The 17,554-nt window shown below is 41.2% G+C and overlaps 1 protein-coding gene across 2 annotated transcripts in view; it reads left to right on the forward strand.

Annotated features, from left to right (window-relative positions):
* The window catches only part of CA8 (carbonic anhydrase 8), a 91,478-nt gene that overhangs the window by 39,015 nt on the left and 34,909 nt on the right, over positions 1 to 17,554 (forward strand). For both annotated transcript variants that reach the window (XM_045561073.1, XM_045561072.1), the window contains exon 4: positions 12,003 to 12,098. In XM_045561073.1, coding sequence (XP_045417029.1) covers positions 12,003 to 12,098 — 96 coding nt within the window. The remainder of the gene's footprint in view (positions 1 to 12,002; positions 12,099 to 17,554) is intronic.

The raw sequence follows: 17,554 nt of genomic DNA on the forward strand, positions 1-17,554 counted from the left end.
TTATATCCCTTGCATTATCTCATGGCCATGGAGTTGCTGCAAGATGCATTTTACCAGGAAGTGGTGGGAGTGCTTATGAAGACCGTCTCTGTCCCAGACACATGCCTTGCCTTATTTAATCATTTAATCATTTAACCTATCCCTTAGAGGTAGATATTGTTATGTCTATTTTTCAGCTGAATAATCAGTTCAAGAGACATCAAATAAGTTGCCCAGGGTTACTGAGCCTTGGATCAAGTACCATTCTCTTCCCTCTATATTCTATGCCTTCCCATATTTCTAATAAAATGATTGTGATTTTTGCTTTACGTAACTGCAGTTCAAAAATTGAAAGCATTCGAGTATGTGGTGTTAACAGACAGTTACCTTTTCAGGTGTAGTGAGAATTAAAATGGAGTGTTTTTAAAAAGCATTTTCAGATAAATACATTTTATTATAAATTGTTATATTTTGAATATTATAATTGGATTTAAAAAATATTGTTCCTGAAAACTAAGTTATTAGGCAATGTATTAGGTACATAAAGTTGGAGTGTAAAAATTGACAGTGGTATTTCACAAGTAAGTGAAGTAGTGATGAATTTTAAATCCAGTTAAAATTGCTTTATATGCATTCTTATTACTTAAAAGAGCTTATTTCTATAATTGCTATCACCAACATACCTGAAACAGTTAATACATGATGAACCACATTTTTCACAGTTACAAAGACTGTATTAATAGAAAGACATATTCTTTTAGTGCATTGTGTGGTAAGGAGTTTGGACGGTGCCCATGGGCAGGAGGGAGCATCCAGGGAGCAGATGTGCAGTGTGTAACTGTAAGAGAGAGAATGAAGTTGAGCTGCCAACTTTGGGAGGCGTGGAGACTAGTTAAGAGACCTGGGCAGAAGGTATAGCAATAGATTATGGATCTCTGAACTAAGGAATTGGGGATGGGAATCAGCCAAGTGGATGAATTTGGGAGATTTTATGGAGATAGAAATGACAGGACTTAGCTCTTGGTTGCTCGTGAGGGAACAGGATGATGGAAGAGATTTCTGGCTGGGATTCCATCACCAGAGCTGGGAAGCGAATAGGGAGACACAGCCTGAGAGGCGGTGCAGGGAATTCAGCTGTGAAATGCTAACTTTAAAATATCTCACTGGAGTCTGGGCGAGGTGGCTCACGCCTGAAGTCCCAGCACTTTGGGAGGCTGAGGCAGGAGCATCGCTTGAGCCCAGGACTTTGAGGTTGCAGTGAGCTATGATGATGCCACTGCACTGTAGCCCGGGCAACAGAGTGAGACCCTGTCACTCATTCATTCATTCATAAATAAATAACCCACTGGAGATATCTCCTTGGGGAGTTTAATAAAGGGATCTAGCCTCAGGACAGAGATTTTGATTAAAGGCGGTGATTTTGGAGTCATGGACATCCAGGTGCCGATTGAAAACACGGGAGTAGGTGGGTTCAGCCAACAAGAATATGCTCAGTGAGAAGAGTGAGGTGGAACCCCAATAGAACCACCTTTTGAGGGTGTCGAGGGGAGAGAGCCAGTAAAGGAGCCTGAGACGGAACAGCTGTCACAGGAGGGGGAGACCAGGAGAGAGCGATGCCACAGAACCCGCGGGAAGGAGTGGTGTGCAGACAGGCGGGGATGTCACATGCTGCAGAGCAGGCAGATACACCCAGGCCAGACATGAGTGATTTAGCAGAAGAAGGTCCCCGGTGAAGAGATTTCCCTAAAGTGATAGCGACGAGAGACAGATTTCAGTGGGCTGCAGAGGAAATGGGCAGGGAGGAGGTGCTGATGAGGAGTGTAGGTGAGTTTTTGAAAGAGTTTGCTGTGAAGACAAAGTAGTAGGAGGGCATGTGAAGTCAGGAAAGTATTTTTTTTAAGATAAGAAAATCTACGCATATGTAAATAGTAGTGAGAAGGAAGTAACAGAGAGGGAGATGTCAGGTCAGAGGCTCAGAAGAGAAAAGAACTGGTAGACCAAACACCCATGAGTGGCTGGGGGGCCGAACGGAGCAGAGCAGGGGTAGGCGCTTTCTCCCAGGAAAGAGGGTGTACGACCTCGTCAGGAGTGGGGAGGAATGACCGGCTGGCGGTCCTGGCAGGAGGCAGGAACCGTTCCTTGGATGGCTTCATTTTCTCTGGGAGGCAGTGACCTTAGCATTAGAGTGTTAATGATATGCATGAGGGGCTGCTAACTGGCGGGCCTTTGGGGCTGGATTTACAGAGGGCTCCAGCTGGCACCCTGTTTTGTAAACTGTGGGATTTAAACACCTGGGGCCAGGGCGCAGCACTCCCTGTCCCTGCTTTCTGTTCCCGCTTTGCAGAGACCTTTAAAGTTATGACTATGATGGAGGTGATCTGGGTTTCTAATGGAAAGCATTATTAGTTATCTTTAAATTTTAAGAAAATAAATAGGTGAGTTCAGACAGCATAATGAGAAATACCACCACCTAAGCCAAGTGAGCACACCTGTGATTTCCAGGACCGGGCGCTGGACCATCCAGCCCTGCCTACCCCTCTCTCTCCGGCTTCAGCTTCTCCCTGCTCTGACTCCTCTCTAGCCAGCACGCACCTGCTCCATATGTGCTAGGAGCTTTCCGGAGAATATTCCTTGCCCTTGTAATGGCTTTACCCAAGAGATAGTCCATCTCTCTTTTACAGCTGAGGCTCAGAGGGCTCAGAGGGTTTTCCCAGGAGCTGGAGGGAGACTGTTCACCAGCACCCGGTGTGCTGTGGACCAGCCTTTCTGCCTCACCAGTCGTGTCTTGGGTTGCACACTCTTCGTTCCTTTCCCCGGCTCTTCTGCTCTCTACAGAGAACTTTGTTTGCGGTTCCTCCGTGCTTTGTGTGAGCATTCCACTGTGAATTCTAGGCCTGCTCACTCTTCCTCAACCCTCCCTCCTGGAGCAGAGGTGGTGTGGGGTGGTGGAGCCACACCACCTGGGTCCATCCTGGCCCTGTCACTTGTTAGCTTCATGATCCTGGGCAGGTTACTTCATCTTCTGAGCCTCCATTTACTTCTTGTTAACATGGGGTGTTGCTGACAGTCATAGAATCTACCATTATGAAGATATTAATGAGGATTGAATGAAATAATATTTGTAAAGAAGAGTGCTATGTAGATAATGTATTAATAACATCAGTGCTTATTAAATCAGTAAAAATACCCACAGCATCCTCTATCATTTTAATTGTGCACTAACCCTTTTCACTCATCTTTTTCTTCTGTTGGGCTATAAATTTCGTATTTTTATGTATTCACACTCTGGATTCTTTTGTAACAAGATTTGAAGTCTTTGTATTTCCAACGTCAGAAGCAGTGGATGCTGAAACTCTAGACACGGTCGGTGCTCAATAAATGTTGAGATGAATGTTGCCATTATTTCTGAACTCTTTTGTCAATTATGACTCTCATTTGGACATGAGGTGGGAGGATTACAGCCATTATTCACGGATTCATTGTATAGAATGAACAGATCCAATCTATAAATGACTTATTTTCTATAACACCAAGACTCTTTGACAATCTCTTTACTTTGCCTTCTTTTACAAAGTAATAGATGAAGCATAAAGAATTTAAGTTACAACAACTTAATTGCAGCCATAACCCACAATTCAGATTTTTTTTTTTAAGGAAATGAGAGGTAGGATGTTTTCTGGAAAACCAAGAACTCAGTGTCAAAGAATCGGTTTTAATTGCTTCTGATTTTACATTAAATATAAATTATATAAAAATGATGCAATTTTTTCTTTCTTTGACTCACATGGCAGCTCTAACAAGCCTCTTGCAACCTTTCAGAGTGAATTTCCTAAAGGGAGCTTCATTTTTGGGAAAAGAGCCCGATAGGGTTATGATGCTTGGTTCTTAAGAAGACAGTAATATTAAAGTAAACAGAAGGAAATTAATCAGCATTTAAAAAGATCATTCTGCTTTGAAAGAAAATCCTTTCATAAATTACATAGAACTAGTGCCTTTTTAATTGAAGATTCTGAACCCTAAGAATCAAATAAATACCTTTTGGTATTAATGTATTAATGGACAAAGTTGCTCTGAAACACTCTAACATATTCTCTCTTGTTTCTCTGTTACTTATATAAGATGATACATAATTAAGTCTAGGCAAGTAACAGTAGGTGACAGCTAGAGTTAGAATTTCAAATAATTTATTTTCCATTCCATGCTTTACAGCGCTTTGTCACTATTATAATCTGTCTACACCTTGAATGTCCTTCCCTGAATAGTAGCTGTATAATATATTGACAGTGACATCTGAAAGTGCAGCAGCACCTGAAAATAATACACACTAAATCTCGATTTATCGGCAGATGAATGGGCTGCTGCTTGTAATTAAAAGTGAATCTGGAGAGAGATGGTGCTTTCCCTGTTAACTGTTTTTTAGTTGTTTAATGACCCATTTTGTTACTCAAATGTTTCACTTCCAGCTTCCTTTTTTTTTGTTTTTATTTCAATGCTTAGTATCTTCTTTTTTTAATCCCCCCAGTATCACGAGGGTAGTTGAGACATAATTCTTTTTTTTTCTTTCTCTAATGTCATAGCGCTGAGTGTTCTGTGAATGGATGTTTGGCTATGGTAGAGCATGGGTAGTGAGATATTTGTCTTTGGAAACTCAAAATTTGTTGAGACCTGCCACAACTTTCTATAGTTGGATTTCTTTGGGGCCGGGGACAGCAATTCAGCAAAATCAGGACACAGAAGTCAGGTTTATCAAAATTTGCAATACCCTGTGATTCCTTCAAGTTTCACTTTTGACCATTAAAGAATAGATGAAAAGAATATTAAATGTCAAAGGTGAACTTTGCTCACACTCAAGCATACTGATTTCAGCTACCTTCTAATTTCTGTTTCCTGACAATCTTGCCCACTTTACAGGATGATTGGCCTTGCCGCTTGTTTTATCCTGATGACTCTACGTTCTGCCCCTGTGCCTTCCATGGTATTGAAACTGCCAACTCAGTCATCTTAAAAACAATAGGTCCAAAGTCTCTTTCTGTCCTCATTTTCCTTTGTTTCTTTGCAGCCATCACAGCTTTGTTGCTGGTATAGCCTTGACATTATTGATGACCACGCCTTATTCTAGAAAGTCTTTTCTCTTTTTTCCTAACAGCACTCTGGAATTTTCTGTGCTTTCTCCTGCAGATGTGATATTTTCCTTTCCCTCATCTCACCATTTTCCAAAGCTCAGTCCTTGGCCCTCTGTCAGTTTCTCTCAAGACGATCCACTGGTAAACTGACTGTGTAAGGCAGCATCTCTCCAGGGCTATCTGCTACCTGCACCTTTGGCCCCTCCCCAAAGCAGCTCTGGTTCTGCATCTCTCATGACTGGGACACCAGTGTGACTGTTCTGGTGTAGGTTTAAGCCTCTATATGAAACTGAATTCATCTTAGTTTTGATCAGTGGTTTCAGTGGAAATCCCAGTTATCCTTCCTTTTTTCCTCTTCCTTTTCCTTTGCATCTGTTGGTTCAAGTTCTCTCTCTCTGTCCCCATCTCCCATCATCCTACATTCCCCAGCCCCCACCTCTCATCCCTGTCATCTTCAGTCTCCATCTCCAGTCTGTCTGTCTTTCTATCGAATGCCTGTCAAGGCTGAGGGGGAGAAGTAGGATCTGGATGTGTGTCCAGACAGGGTGGGGAAAGGCATTCCAGGTGGGTGGAACATAAACACAACAGGGAGGTTGTTGTGAGGAGCTGGGGTTCACACTTGGTTGGAGCACTTGGGGGATAGTCAGGGTGGGGAAGGATGGGGTTAGAGACGAGTAAGCCTGATGTGGCTAGAAAATAGAGGAAATTAGGGATTTTTGAACAGAGGAAATACGATGAAAGTCGTGTTCAGGAGAGATTAGTTGGGCTTCGTAATGTAAATGCTAGGGGCCAGAGAGGCCTTGGTGAGTTGCAGACAGAGGATGGAGGCCCACGGTCTCAAGCCTGGGAGGCTGGGGTGCTACTGAGAGTCAGCGAGGGGGCTCCTTTGAAGGGATCTGATGTTATTTCTAGAAATATTCATCTTGAGGTGACAATAAGACATCTGAGAGGAAATGTCCATTAAGCATTTACAGATAGAAGACTTTACAGAACTCGTATAAGCACCCAGGGCTGGGGAAACAAATTTGTGAGTCATAATTGCCTTTTCAGTTTTTACTACTTTTTCCATTCCTCATGATTCATTTTTTGGTACTTTAATGCTGTCATGTTATTTATGTTAACAATAAACCTCATTTATCTTGAAGATAGCTTTCTGTTAAGCTGCCATGAAATCTTCAAACTTATTTTTCTTGGTGACAAATAAATTATCATAAGGCTATGGCTTGTCAAAGTTTCATAACTTTGGACAAATTTATCTATTGCTGAGAGTTAAGTACATTAAGATTAATGTTTCACAGGTACTGGTGGTAAAGCAGCGTAATCAATTGCAGGAAATGTGAATTTGTGAGCCCTTAGCAAAAGCTCAGCCAAAGGTTTTCTCTGAAACTGTAAAAGGATGCCCCACAGTTCTTTTCCTGTGGTCAGAGTTTTCAATCAAGGCACGAGGATAATCGTGCTGCTAGAGTAATAATGATCTTTGCGTCTCTGTCTTTTTTGCACTTGCCTCCCGTTGCGGCCCGGTGGTCGGGGAGTGGTGGGGTGGGGAGGAGAGTGGTAAGGTGTGAGGAAAGACTCAGCTTTAATTGTTGCAGAAAACCACTTTCTCCTACTCTGACACACCCAAGCTGGGAGGAAGCCAAAGCCTTTTGCCTGTTGAGGGAGAGTCACTGACAGGCGCTTGGAAACCGCCTGTATTTTCAGCCGAGGAGGGATTCTCGGCCCCTGTTTTCGAGCACTGTTGTTGGTAGCCATAGTGGGAGTGAAGGCAAAGAATGCCTTGGCTCCTGAAGGCTTCGTCCAGGTCCTGCCTGGGGCCATCTTCAGTCCAGTGGACGCTGAAGGAGTTAGGTGACCCTGCACATGGGCCACCTGCGTCTAGGCTGCAGATACAGGGCTAATGCCACTCAACCCCTGTGCTCCTTAGAAACCATGAGCAGCATCTATATACGTGGTCTTCACTGTAAACTGGTGAGCCGCTCTCCATTCTCCAGATCCATCCCCCTGCTTCTGTGCCTTTGCTGGCTGTCAATAACTGACGCTAATGACAGCAAAATGTGGTAAGAATGTAGAAATAAAGAGAATACCATGAGAAGACAGAGAGAGGCGAGGCGTGAATAATCCAAGCTTTTAAGAGACAGCTCTATGTTACAGAGAGACCGATGCTCAAAGAAGTTAGTGACTTGTGAAGTTCACAGAGCTACAGAGTTGTGGAACTGAAACAAGAATGTAAGACTTGTGATTCCAGCTCAGAGGTCTTTTATGAGAGCACATTGCCTCTAAGAATTTATCAATGGAGTTGCAAAAGTGCACAGTGTTGCCGCCTCTCCATTCTGCCCTCTCCGTAGACCAGACACACCCCAGAGCATGTCTGTACTGTTAGGCTTTGAAGTGTATCTTCTGAGTCTCCTCAGTGGATAATAGCTGTCTGCTTGGACCTCTTTTAAGCCAGTTCATAAGATGATTGGGAAAGACTGCTTCCCCTCCCTTGGACTCAGAGGGCCGCTTCATCATTTTCTAACCCGTATCCTTTCCAGCATATGGTTGTCCATGCAGACCCACGGGTGTCTGCGTGAATTTGTGTAACCATCCGCATTAGAACAAACTTTGGAGCACATGTCCTTAATACGTGTATATTTGTTAATAAATTATATTCATGTACTAAGATATATTAATATTTGTATTTTATATCTTGTGATTGAAAAATTGACATAAAAAGACATTAGATAAAAATCAGTAGAAGTCAAAGTTCTAATATTTTCCTTCTGATCATCAAAGGATTGTTCTGTCCCCCTATCCCTCCTCCCTAAAGGAAATGTATTTGGTCTTAGAAGAATAAATCCCAAATGTTGTCTCTTTAATTTTTAGGGTCCTTTTCCTTTATACCCCTTGCTACTAGTCTTCCTCAGATTTAAATTTCTATTGGTCTGTACACTTTTTTATTTGTATAGAGGGAGAAAGGGAGGGGGGAGAGAGAGGGAGAGAAGAGATTGGGATTTAATTTAAGGAATTGGATCATGTGATTGTGGGAGTTGGCAGGTCTGAAATCTGCACGATGGGCTGAAGGCTGGAAATGCATGCAAGAGTTGAAGCTCAAGTTTGAAGACTAGAAACTCAGGCAGAATCTTTATCTTGCACTCTGGAGGCAGAATTCCTTCTCCTTTGGGGAACCTCAGCCTTTGCTCCCAAGCCCTTCAACTGATTGCACGAGGCCCACCCACATTATGATGGTAGTCACCTTTACTCTAAGTCTATTGGTTTAAATGTTAATTATATCTAAAAATACCTTCACAGCAGCATCTATACGGGTGTTTGACCAAACTTTTGGGTACCATAGCTTAGTCAAGTTGACACATAAAATTAACCATCCACATCCCTATCATAATTTTTCAGCTGGAACTTCTGTAGTAGCCTGCCGGTTTATATTCCAGCCTCCAATATCTACTACTTCCCATCCATCTGCTATATTGTAAAAAGGACCTTTGAAGGAAAGAGTGTATTATGAGGGAGTTTGAGTGATTCTAGGCAGCATAATTAATAATTTTCCTTGCAATAATATATTGCATTAGCATTTCCTAAAGTATAGTTATGATAAATTTAAAGCTCTGTGTGGACTGACCCCTCTACCTTTCCAGCCTCACCTCTTGTCATTGCCAAACTCAGATACCCTGTAGCTACTCACAGAGTTACTCTTCGTTCTTCACATATACTGATAACTCTCCTGCTTCTATAGCTTTGCTGTATTGAACAGAACCAGAACTAATTAATATAAAGCAAAATATGATATGATTATAGGAATAAAGAAGGGGCTGTGGGAGAACAGAGGTTGATGTGAATAATTCAATTCATGAGATATGAGAAAACTTCATTATGGTCTTGAGGGAGGAAAGGGTGAGATAGAGGGTGTTATGGGCTGAATTGTGTCCGCCACCCCCCAATTAATATGTTGAAGTCCTAACTCCAGGTACATCAGATAGAGTCTTTACAAATGTAATTGGGTTAAAACGAGGTGATTAGTGTGGCCCTAATCCAGTATGGCTGGCGTCCTTATAAGAAGAGAAAATTTGGACACAGACTCCTACAGAGGCAAGACTGTGTGAAGACAAAGGGAGAAGGTGGCCATCTACAAGCCAAGGAGACAGGAGTCAGAGGGAAGCCTTGATCTCGGACTTCCAGCAACCAGAACAGCGAGGAAATAAGTTTCTGTTGCTTAAGCCCCTTGGTCTGTGGAACTTTGTTCCCACAGTGAGAGCAGACTAATACAGATGGACTGGGAAAGCTGTCAGGAGCAGAGCAAGCTACATCGGAGAGGCAGAGCAATGCAGAGTGCACTGTGCCTGTGGGTCTTGTGCCTGGGTTACCACCACTAGGTTACGGCTGAAGTTTGGCCAGTTTCAAAATGTATTGGAAATTCGCCTGGTACTTGAATTAACCATCCTCTAATGGTGTGAAAAAAGGGTCTCTGATATTTTCTTTGGTCTTAAAATGAGATAAAGCACCTTCGAAAGAAGAGGGTTTCTCAGTACCAGGACAGAGCTTTGTGTTTTAGAGCTCGGGTCACTTGTTGACTGTTAGGGAAGGAATCTCTCCTGCCCGAGCTGCCAAGTCTCCGGTGATTACTGACGACCCATACAGTAGAATGGAGGACAGGTAGAGGTTCTCTTGCTGCTTTCATCTGTGTTATTTTGCTGTTATTTCCATTAGCATTTTTAATTTGGATTGGCTGAAATTCCAACATTTTCTTTAATTTTTCTTTTCTTTCTTTTTTAAAAATGGACTAATTTTTAGAGCAGTTTTAAATTTACAGAAAAATTACGAAGACGGTACAGAAAATTGTCATATGCCCCATAGCCAGTTTTTCCTGTTGTTAATATTGACATTTTATATTAGCATGGTAATTTGTTACAATTAATGGACCAATATTGATACATTATTGAGTCTATATTTTATTCATATTTCCTTAGTTTTTACTTAAAGCCCTGTTCCAGGATCTCACCTATGACACCGTATTACATTCAGTTCTCATGTTTCCCTAGGCTCCTCTTGACTGTGACATTTTCTAGGGTTTTCCTTGTTTTTGATGACCTTGAGAATTTTAGGGAGTACTGGTCAGATATTTTGTAATGTCCCTGACTGAAATTTGTCTGATGTCTTTCTTATGACTGGATTGAATTGTGGGTTACTGGGGAAAAGAACACAGCAGCACAGTGCCACTTTCATCACCTGGCAAGGATACATACTATCGATGTGACAAACCACTGTTGATGTTGACCTTGATCAGACAGTATTTGTTAGGTTTCCCCACTGTAAAGTCACTATTTTTACCCCCTTTCCATACTGTGCTCCTTGAAGCAAAGTCACCATGCACAGCCCATATGTAAGGAATGAGGACCCTCAATTTTTTTTAAACACGAAAAATTGTGAAGCCATTTTTGAAGAGCCTGGGTGAGTGATGCTGTTCTTGAGTTATGAGCAGTGGGAGAAACAAAAACCTATGCTTTTTTGGTTTATTAATGTTTTGTTTCCTCCGAAAAATGCCCCATAATGTTTCTATGAGAAGAAAAATGTCAGTTTGAACTTTGGGCCTTCTTTGTGGGTTTAATTAAGGCGATCAGTTCTTATCTCTACTGCTAGGACATTATGCTATTGTTGTAGACAGAGAAGGAAAGATTAAAATTACTCTGTGTTTTATGATTAATTGAGAGGTTATAGAACGTGCTTTTCTTGAAGGCAGTGCTTTCACAGTTACATTTACTGGGCGGTTACAGTCTGTGAGCTTTTCACAGCCTGACTTGGCTGAGCCTTGGCTATAATTTTTTCCTAAATTCCTGCTTCTATTATTGGCAGAGAACTTTATTACCTCCCTCTAGTGGTCAGTTTTATAATCTCAAATTCTACTTAGACAAATTCAGCAGTGGTAAAATCAGATTTGTGGCAATCCTCATGATAATTTTCCTGAATATGTTAGTATAGATGATAAAAGTAAATAGTGGTTGAATTTTAGCTATGTCTTTCTGGATAATTTTAATAATTTTTTATTAGATAATTTTAAATGAGGTAATGTTTTAAGGTAGTAAGTATAATTTGATTAAAAGCTTTAGTGATAAAGGTAGTATTCTAGGCAGAAGGTTTATCTAGCTACTATTAAGAACCTCAATGGCCATTTGATTCTTAACCAGAGAATTGAATTTGGCTTCTTGCAAGTATTTTATCAGTGCTGTAGGAGCAAGTGCATATTCTAGATAAACTTAAAGGTTGCAAAGCTTTATGAGGCTAGGAATGAGGGAATCCTCTGAGCATTGTTTGTCATTGCTTTGCAGATAAAATTTTATCTCCAGTGCAGGAAATAGCCATCTTTTAGAGACTTACATCAGCATTCATTATTTTACCATGGCTTTAAAAAATGCAGCATTTTTTATAGGGTGTTATCTCTAGATATTCTGGGAAAGTTGAAATAATTTACCGGAACTAGAGACTGGCTCGGTACGTTTCCTGATGGAAATACTGGGTGACGCAGTATCTGATTATGCAGGTACTAATCCTTTGAATGAGTTCTAGTGTTTGTGCCCAGACCTGGAGTTTTGTTTTATTGAGATCCAGAGGGGACAACATTTAAGGAAAGACAGCTAAATCCATGTGAAGCCCGTGAGTGCTCCTAGAGGTGTTCCTCCTGATCAGGACTAAACTGAACTCGAGAGGCAATGATCCACTAAGCATTGCTTCTGTTCAGAAATAAGAAGGAAGGAATTCATGCAGAGAACTCATATGAAGGCAGTAGTCTGTTTGTGTCTGTTTGTGAATATGACACCATGTAGATACAGTGAAGAAGTTGATGTGTCTTTGTTTTTCTGAATAGAAGTAGTACATCAAAAATGAGTGATCTGTCTCTTGCTGCCCACCCAGCTCCATCTGATCCACTGGAACTCCACTCTGTTTGGCAGCATTGATGAGGCTGTGGGGAAGCCGCATGGAATCGCCATCATTGCTTTGTTTGTTCAGGTAAATGATCTGCTGTGATTGTTGTATGGTTTAGAGATGCTTATTTCTAAATCATTTTTGAAAATACTTTTTATTCTCTCTCAATTTTATTACTTAGAGGTGAAATTAAATATATAAACAAACAACACCGAAAATTTAAGAATAGAAAACTTGATCTTTGTGAGTATTCAGCCATATTCATTGGTACAAAATAGTTCATTTATTTATTAGAAATTTTCTTCATAGTGACATTCAGGGTCTTTGGAGAAATGATTTAGAAAATGTCTCCTGAAGGCAGAGTTCATTTTATATATGAAAAAGAATTTCAAAAAATGTTTTTAGAACCTGGCTTACAGCAAAATCTAAGAAAAATCCATAATATGATTATGTAGTGGATTACTTTAGCTCTTTGTTATTGATGATTTTCAGTTGAAGATGATTGGAAGTGCCTTATAGAAAATGCTAATAAAATAAGAGTGGCAAAAACCTTGGCAGATATAGTCAGTGTAAGATTTAGGTTTGAGTTCTGTGATAGGCAAAGGATATTATACAAATTTGGCCAAACATTCTTTCAAAGGTAAAAATTTAATTCATTTTTAAGGTGAATCTTTTAAATTTTGTCTTGTTATCTACTTGACATAATAAAAGAATTAGAGGTGAAAAAGACCCTGGAAATTTTAGTCTCCTCCAACCCCGTCCCCCTTACAGAATAGAAACCAAGGCCCAGAGAGGTCAAGAAATTGTTTTTACTCACACAGCAGTTTATCTCTTAGCAATTTAATGCTTCCAGTTGGTACCAGAAACCAGAGTTTCAGCTCTGCATGGTTCCAGGCTGCCTTTTAGATGACCTGGGATTAGAGTAGTAATGTTAGCACAGTGTTCTTCAGTAACTTAATTTTTCAAAGAGAATTGAGTATGGGCTCTTTTAAACTTGTTTTTTGTGGCATATATATCAAGACTTTTATTGATTGCAATAGTTTTTTATTTTTTATTTTTATTTTTAATTTTTTTTATTTCAGCATATTATGGGAGTACAAATGTTTAGGTTAGGTATATTGCTGTTGCCCCACCCGAGTCAGAGCTTCAAGCATGTTCATTCCCCAGATAGTGCACACCGTACCTATTAGGTGTGAATATACCCATCCCCTCCTCATCCCCTCCCATCTGCCCAACACCCGATGAATGTTATTACTATATGTGCACTTAAGTGTTGATCAGTTAATACCAATTTGATGGTGAGTACATATGGTGCTTGTTTTTACATTCTTGGGATACTTCACTTAGTAGAATGGGTTCCAGTTCTATCCAGGATAATACAAGAGGTGCCATATCACCATTGTTTTTTGCGGCTGAGTAGAACTTCATGGTATACATATACCACATTTTATTGATCCATTCATGTATTAATGGGCACTTGGGTTGTTTCCATATCTTTGCAATTGTGAATTGTGCTGCTATAAACATTCTAGTGCAGATGTCTTTTTTATAGAATGTCTTTTATTCTTTTGGGTAGATGCCCAGTAATGGGATTGCTGGATCAAATGGTAGATCTACTTGTATCTCTTTGAGGTATCTCCATATTGCTTTCCATAGAGGTTGCACTAGTTTGCAGTCCCACCAGCAGTGTATGAGTGTTCCTATCTCTCTGCATCCATGCCAACATTTATTGTTTTGGGACTTTTTGATAAAGGCCATTCTCGCTGGAGATAAGTGATATCTCATTGCGGTTTTGATTTGAATTTCCCTGATGATTAGAGATGTTGGGCATTTTTTCCTATGTTTGTTAGCCATTAGTCTATCTTCTTTTGAAAAGTTTCTGTTCATGTCCTTTGACCACTTTTTGATAGAGTTGTTTGATTTTTTTTCTTGCTGATTTTTCTGAGTTGTATGTAGATTCTAGTTATCAGCCCTTTATTAGATGTGTAGCATGCAAATATTTTCTCCCATTCTGTAGGTTGTCTGTTTGCTCTCGTGATAATTTCCTTGGCTGTGCAGAAGCTTTTTAATTTGATCAGGTCCCATTTATTTATTTGTGATGTTGCTGTGATTGCCTTTGGGGTCTTCTTCATAATTTTTTTCCCTAGGCCAACGTCTGTAAGAATTTTTCCAACATTTTCTGCTAGAACTCTTATAGTTTCACATTGTAGGTTTAAGTCTGTTATCCATCGTGAGTTGATTTTTGTGAGAGGTGAGAGGTGTGGATCCTGTTTCAGTCTTCTACATGTGGCTATCCAGTTTTCCCAGCACCATTTATTGAATAAGGATTCTTTCCCCTAGTGTATGTTTTTGTCCTCTTTGTGAAAGATGAGATGGCTGTATGAGGATGGTTTTATATCTGGGCTCTCAGTTCTATTCCATTGGTCTATGTCTCTGTTCTTGTGCCAGTACCATGCTGTCTTAGTTACTATAGTCTTATAGTATAGCTTGAAGTCTGATACTTTGATGCCTCCTAATTTGTTCTTTTTGCTTAAGATTGCTTTTGCTATATGGGGTCTTCTCTGTTTCCATACAAAGTGTAGAATTATTTTTTCTATGTCTGTGAAAAATGATGTTGGTATTTTAATAGGGATTGCATTGAATCTGTAGATGAGTTTGGGTAGTATAGACATTTTAACAATGTTGATTCTGCAAACCCATGAGCATGGTGTGGTTTTCCACCTGTTTAGGTCCTCTGCTATTTTATTCCTCAGTGTTTTTGTAGTTCTCCCTGTAGAGGTCTTTTACCTCCTTAGTTAAATATATTCCTAGGTACTTTATTTTCTTTGTTGCTTTTGTGAAGGGTATTGAGTCTTTGATATGGTTCTCAGTTGTACGTATCTCTAAGATATTTCTTTATTGATGTTTGAAAGTAGCCATCCAGTTTTAGCCTCTTAATTTTTTTCTTTCTTTCTTTCCTTTTTTTTTTTTTTTTGAGACAGAGTCTTGCTCTGTTGCCCTTGGTAGAGTGCTGTGGCATCAGCCTAGCCCACAGCAACCTCAAACTCCCAGGCTCAAGCAATCCTCCTGCCTCAGCTTCCCAAGTAGCTGGGACTACAGGCGTATGTCACCATGCCCACTAATTTTTGTATTTTTAGTAGAGATGGGGTCTCGCTCTTGCTCAGGCTGGTGTCAAACTCCTGACCTCAAGTGATCCTCTTGCCTTGGCCTCCCAGAGTGCTAGGATTACAGGCATGAGCCACCTGCCTGGCCTAGTCTCTTAATGTTTTCAAATCAGCATCTTGAAAGTATAATACTTATCATAGAATTTAAAAGTAAATCCTTACATTTTTAAATGAACCCTTTCTCACTGTTTGTTCCATGGCTTTTTCACAGGCAGAGCCGTATATTCCCTCTGCTTTATAGCTGTATTATATAAATAGGCATCATGAAATATTGATGAAAAGTGTCTTAATTATATAACTACATTTGATAATATTTTGTATATTGCAGTAATAATTATTAAAGACTGTTCTTATAACCTGGAAAAGTTAATAAAACATCCAAATCTGAGAAGTTGAAGCAGTAGAAGGCAGTATCTCATTATTGAAAATAAGAATAAAAATAGTAAAATAAAAATAAGAATACAAATAACCACATAGTCATATATAGAAGGGAAGGGAACATGTTAGTTTCATCTTTGGAGAAATAAATAAATAACATTTATTTATTTAAATAAGAAAAATCTACAATAAATATTTGTGGATGGAATTGGATATGATAAGTTAGTATTTTCAGTTACTGATTCTTAGCCTATACCAGCTGCCCTGGACTCTTAGAGCCCTGGACTGAAAGCCCAGTCTCCTGGAACTAGCATCAGTGTTTCCAGGGACCGGCTGCGTCATCGCAGGTGAGGAAAAGCCTTGAGAGCGGGCACACTTGTTCTAACTTTCCATAAGTTTCTGTGAGGAAAAATTCAGGTTATCTGTGTGAAAATGCTTTTCTCAGGAGAGAGTGAAATTGCAGAAACTGAGAGCAAAATTTCACAAAGGAAGGAAGGAATGGCCAAGGAGAGGGGCTGAGATCCACTGGGGTCTGGCACTTGGCCTGGAGGAGGGAAGACAGGAGAGGGATGTTGGAGACAATGAGTGTAGACTTCCTTTCCAAGAAGCTCAACTGAAGGAAGGAAGGACAGATGGGCAATAGCTAGTAGTGATGTACAGTAAATCATTCTGAGATCTGAGATCTGCCTGTGTTTTTATTCTGAGCAAAAAGAGCTAGTGCAGACACGGAGTTCAAAAATACTGGAAAGAGAGGGTGTCACTGATGTAGAAGGACACGCTTGAGGCTCTGACTCAGGGGGATGGGCGGGACATGGGCAATGTATATAACCTGAGCTTTTGTACCCCCATGATGAGCTGAAATAAAAAAAAAATGAAAAAAAAAAAGATTCTCATCCATAAAAAAAAAAAAAAAAACAGTCCTGGAGGAGGCAGGAGGGCATAGGGTGAGAGCTTATGTGAATGAACCAACCTTGGCTAGGAGGGGACCCACTCTGTTTCCAAAATAGAGGGCCGGGTGGAAAGGGCAGGCACAAATAGGGCCAATTTGTAGGTGGAGAAAGGCAGGAAATTAGGGGAATTCATGCCTGATGACCTTTATTATCTCTGAGACATACAAAGCGAAGGATTTATAGAGCAAAGGAAATGGGTGTGGGATTGGGTCTTGAAATAGCCCAGGAGGGAGTAACAATGGACTTGACGGTCAGTGGGGGAGCCACTTGAGATTGGACATCCTGTACAAGGCATGGCAGGTGTTCTTCATCCAGGTAAAGGAGGTGAGGATTGTAGTAAATTGAGTGTTGATCCATCATAGAGCAGATGACTTAGGAGGATAGAAGGATTAAAGAACCGAGAGGGACTGAAGAGATGTCACCCATCTGGCCAGGAGCGGGTGGAGGTGAAGGCACGAGGCCCGAGAGCCCTGGCTCCTGGCGGTCAGTGAGGGGAGAGAGGAAAGGGCTGGAGGGCTGGTGGTGAGGGTGTCTGGTCAGAGAGGATGGTCTTCTGCAGTTGAAGTTTTCAGAACGAAAGCTGAACGAAGGCAGCTTCTCAGGGTTAGTTTGCTGAGGTGGAATGGGGCAGAAAGCCACGGATGGGGGGGTGAAGAGACTTAGGCCAGGGGGGCCCTAGTCCCCACCTGGATGTGGGAGACATCCAGGGTGGCAGCAGGAGGCAATGCCTGGGGGGGAGTGTCCAGGGGGTCAGTAAGGGACAAGGAGGGCTTGACAGTGCCGGAGGAGGACAGTCTGCTCAGGAGGACGGCTTCTGAATGCGGGTCAGAGAGTACCAAGCTGGAAGGGACAGCAGAGCACGGACCGCAGCTCCCAGTCTGTCTCCCCGGGAGACTGCGCGGCGTCCACTCAGCAGGCCTGCGTGAGAGCTGTGGCCCTGGGCAGGTCTCGGGGTGTTCACACACACCCGGAGGTGGATGGAGAGCTTGGCGCAGCTGTGGAGTCGTCCTGCATGAGAGAGTGCTGTGGAAAACAAGGAGAGATTGAG

This window comes from Lemur catta, chromosome 9 (assembly GCF_020740605.2).
Source record: "Lemur catta isolate mLemCat1 chromosome 9, mLemCat1.pri, whole genome shotgun sequence".
NCBI lineage: Eukaryota > Metazoa > Chordata > Mammalia > Primates > Lemuridae > Lemur > Lemur catta.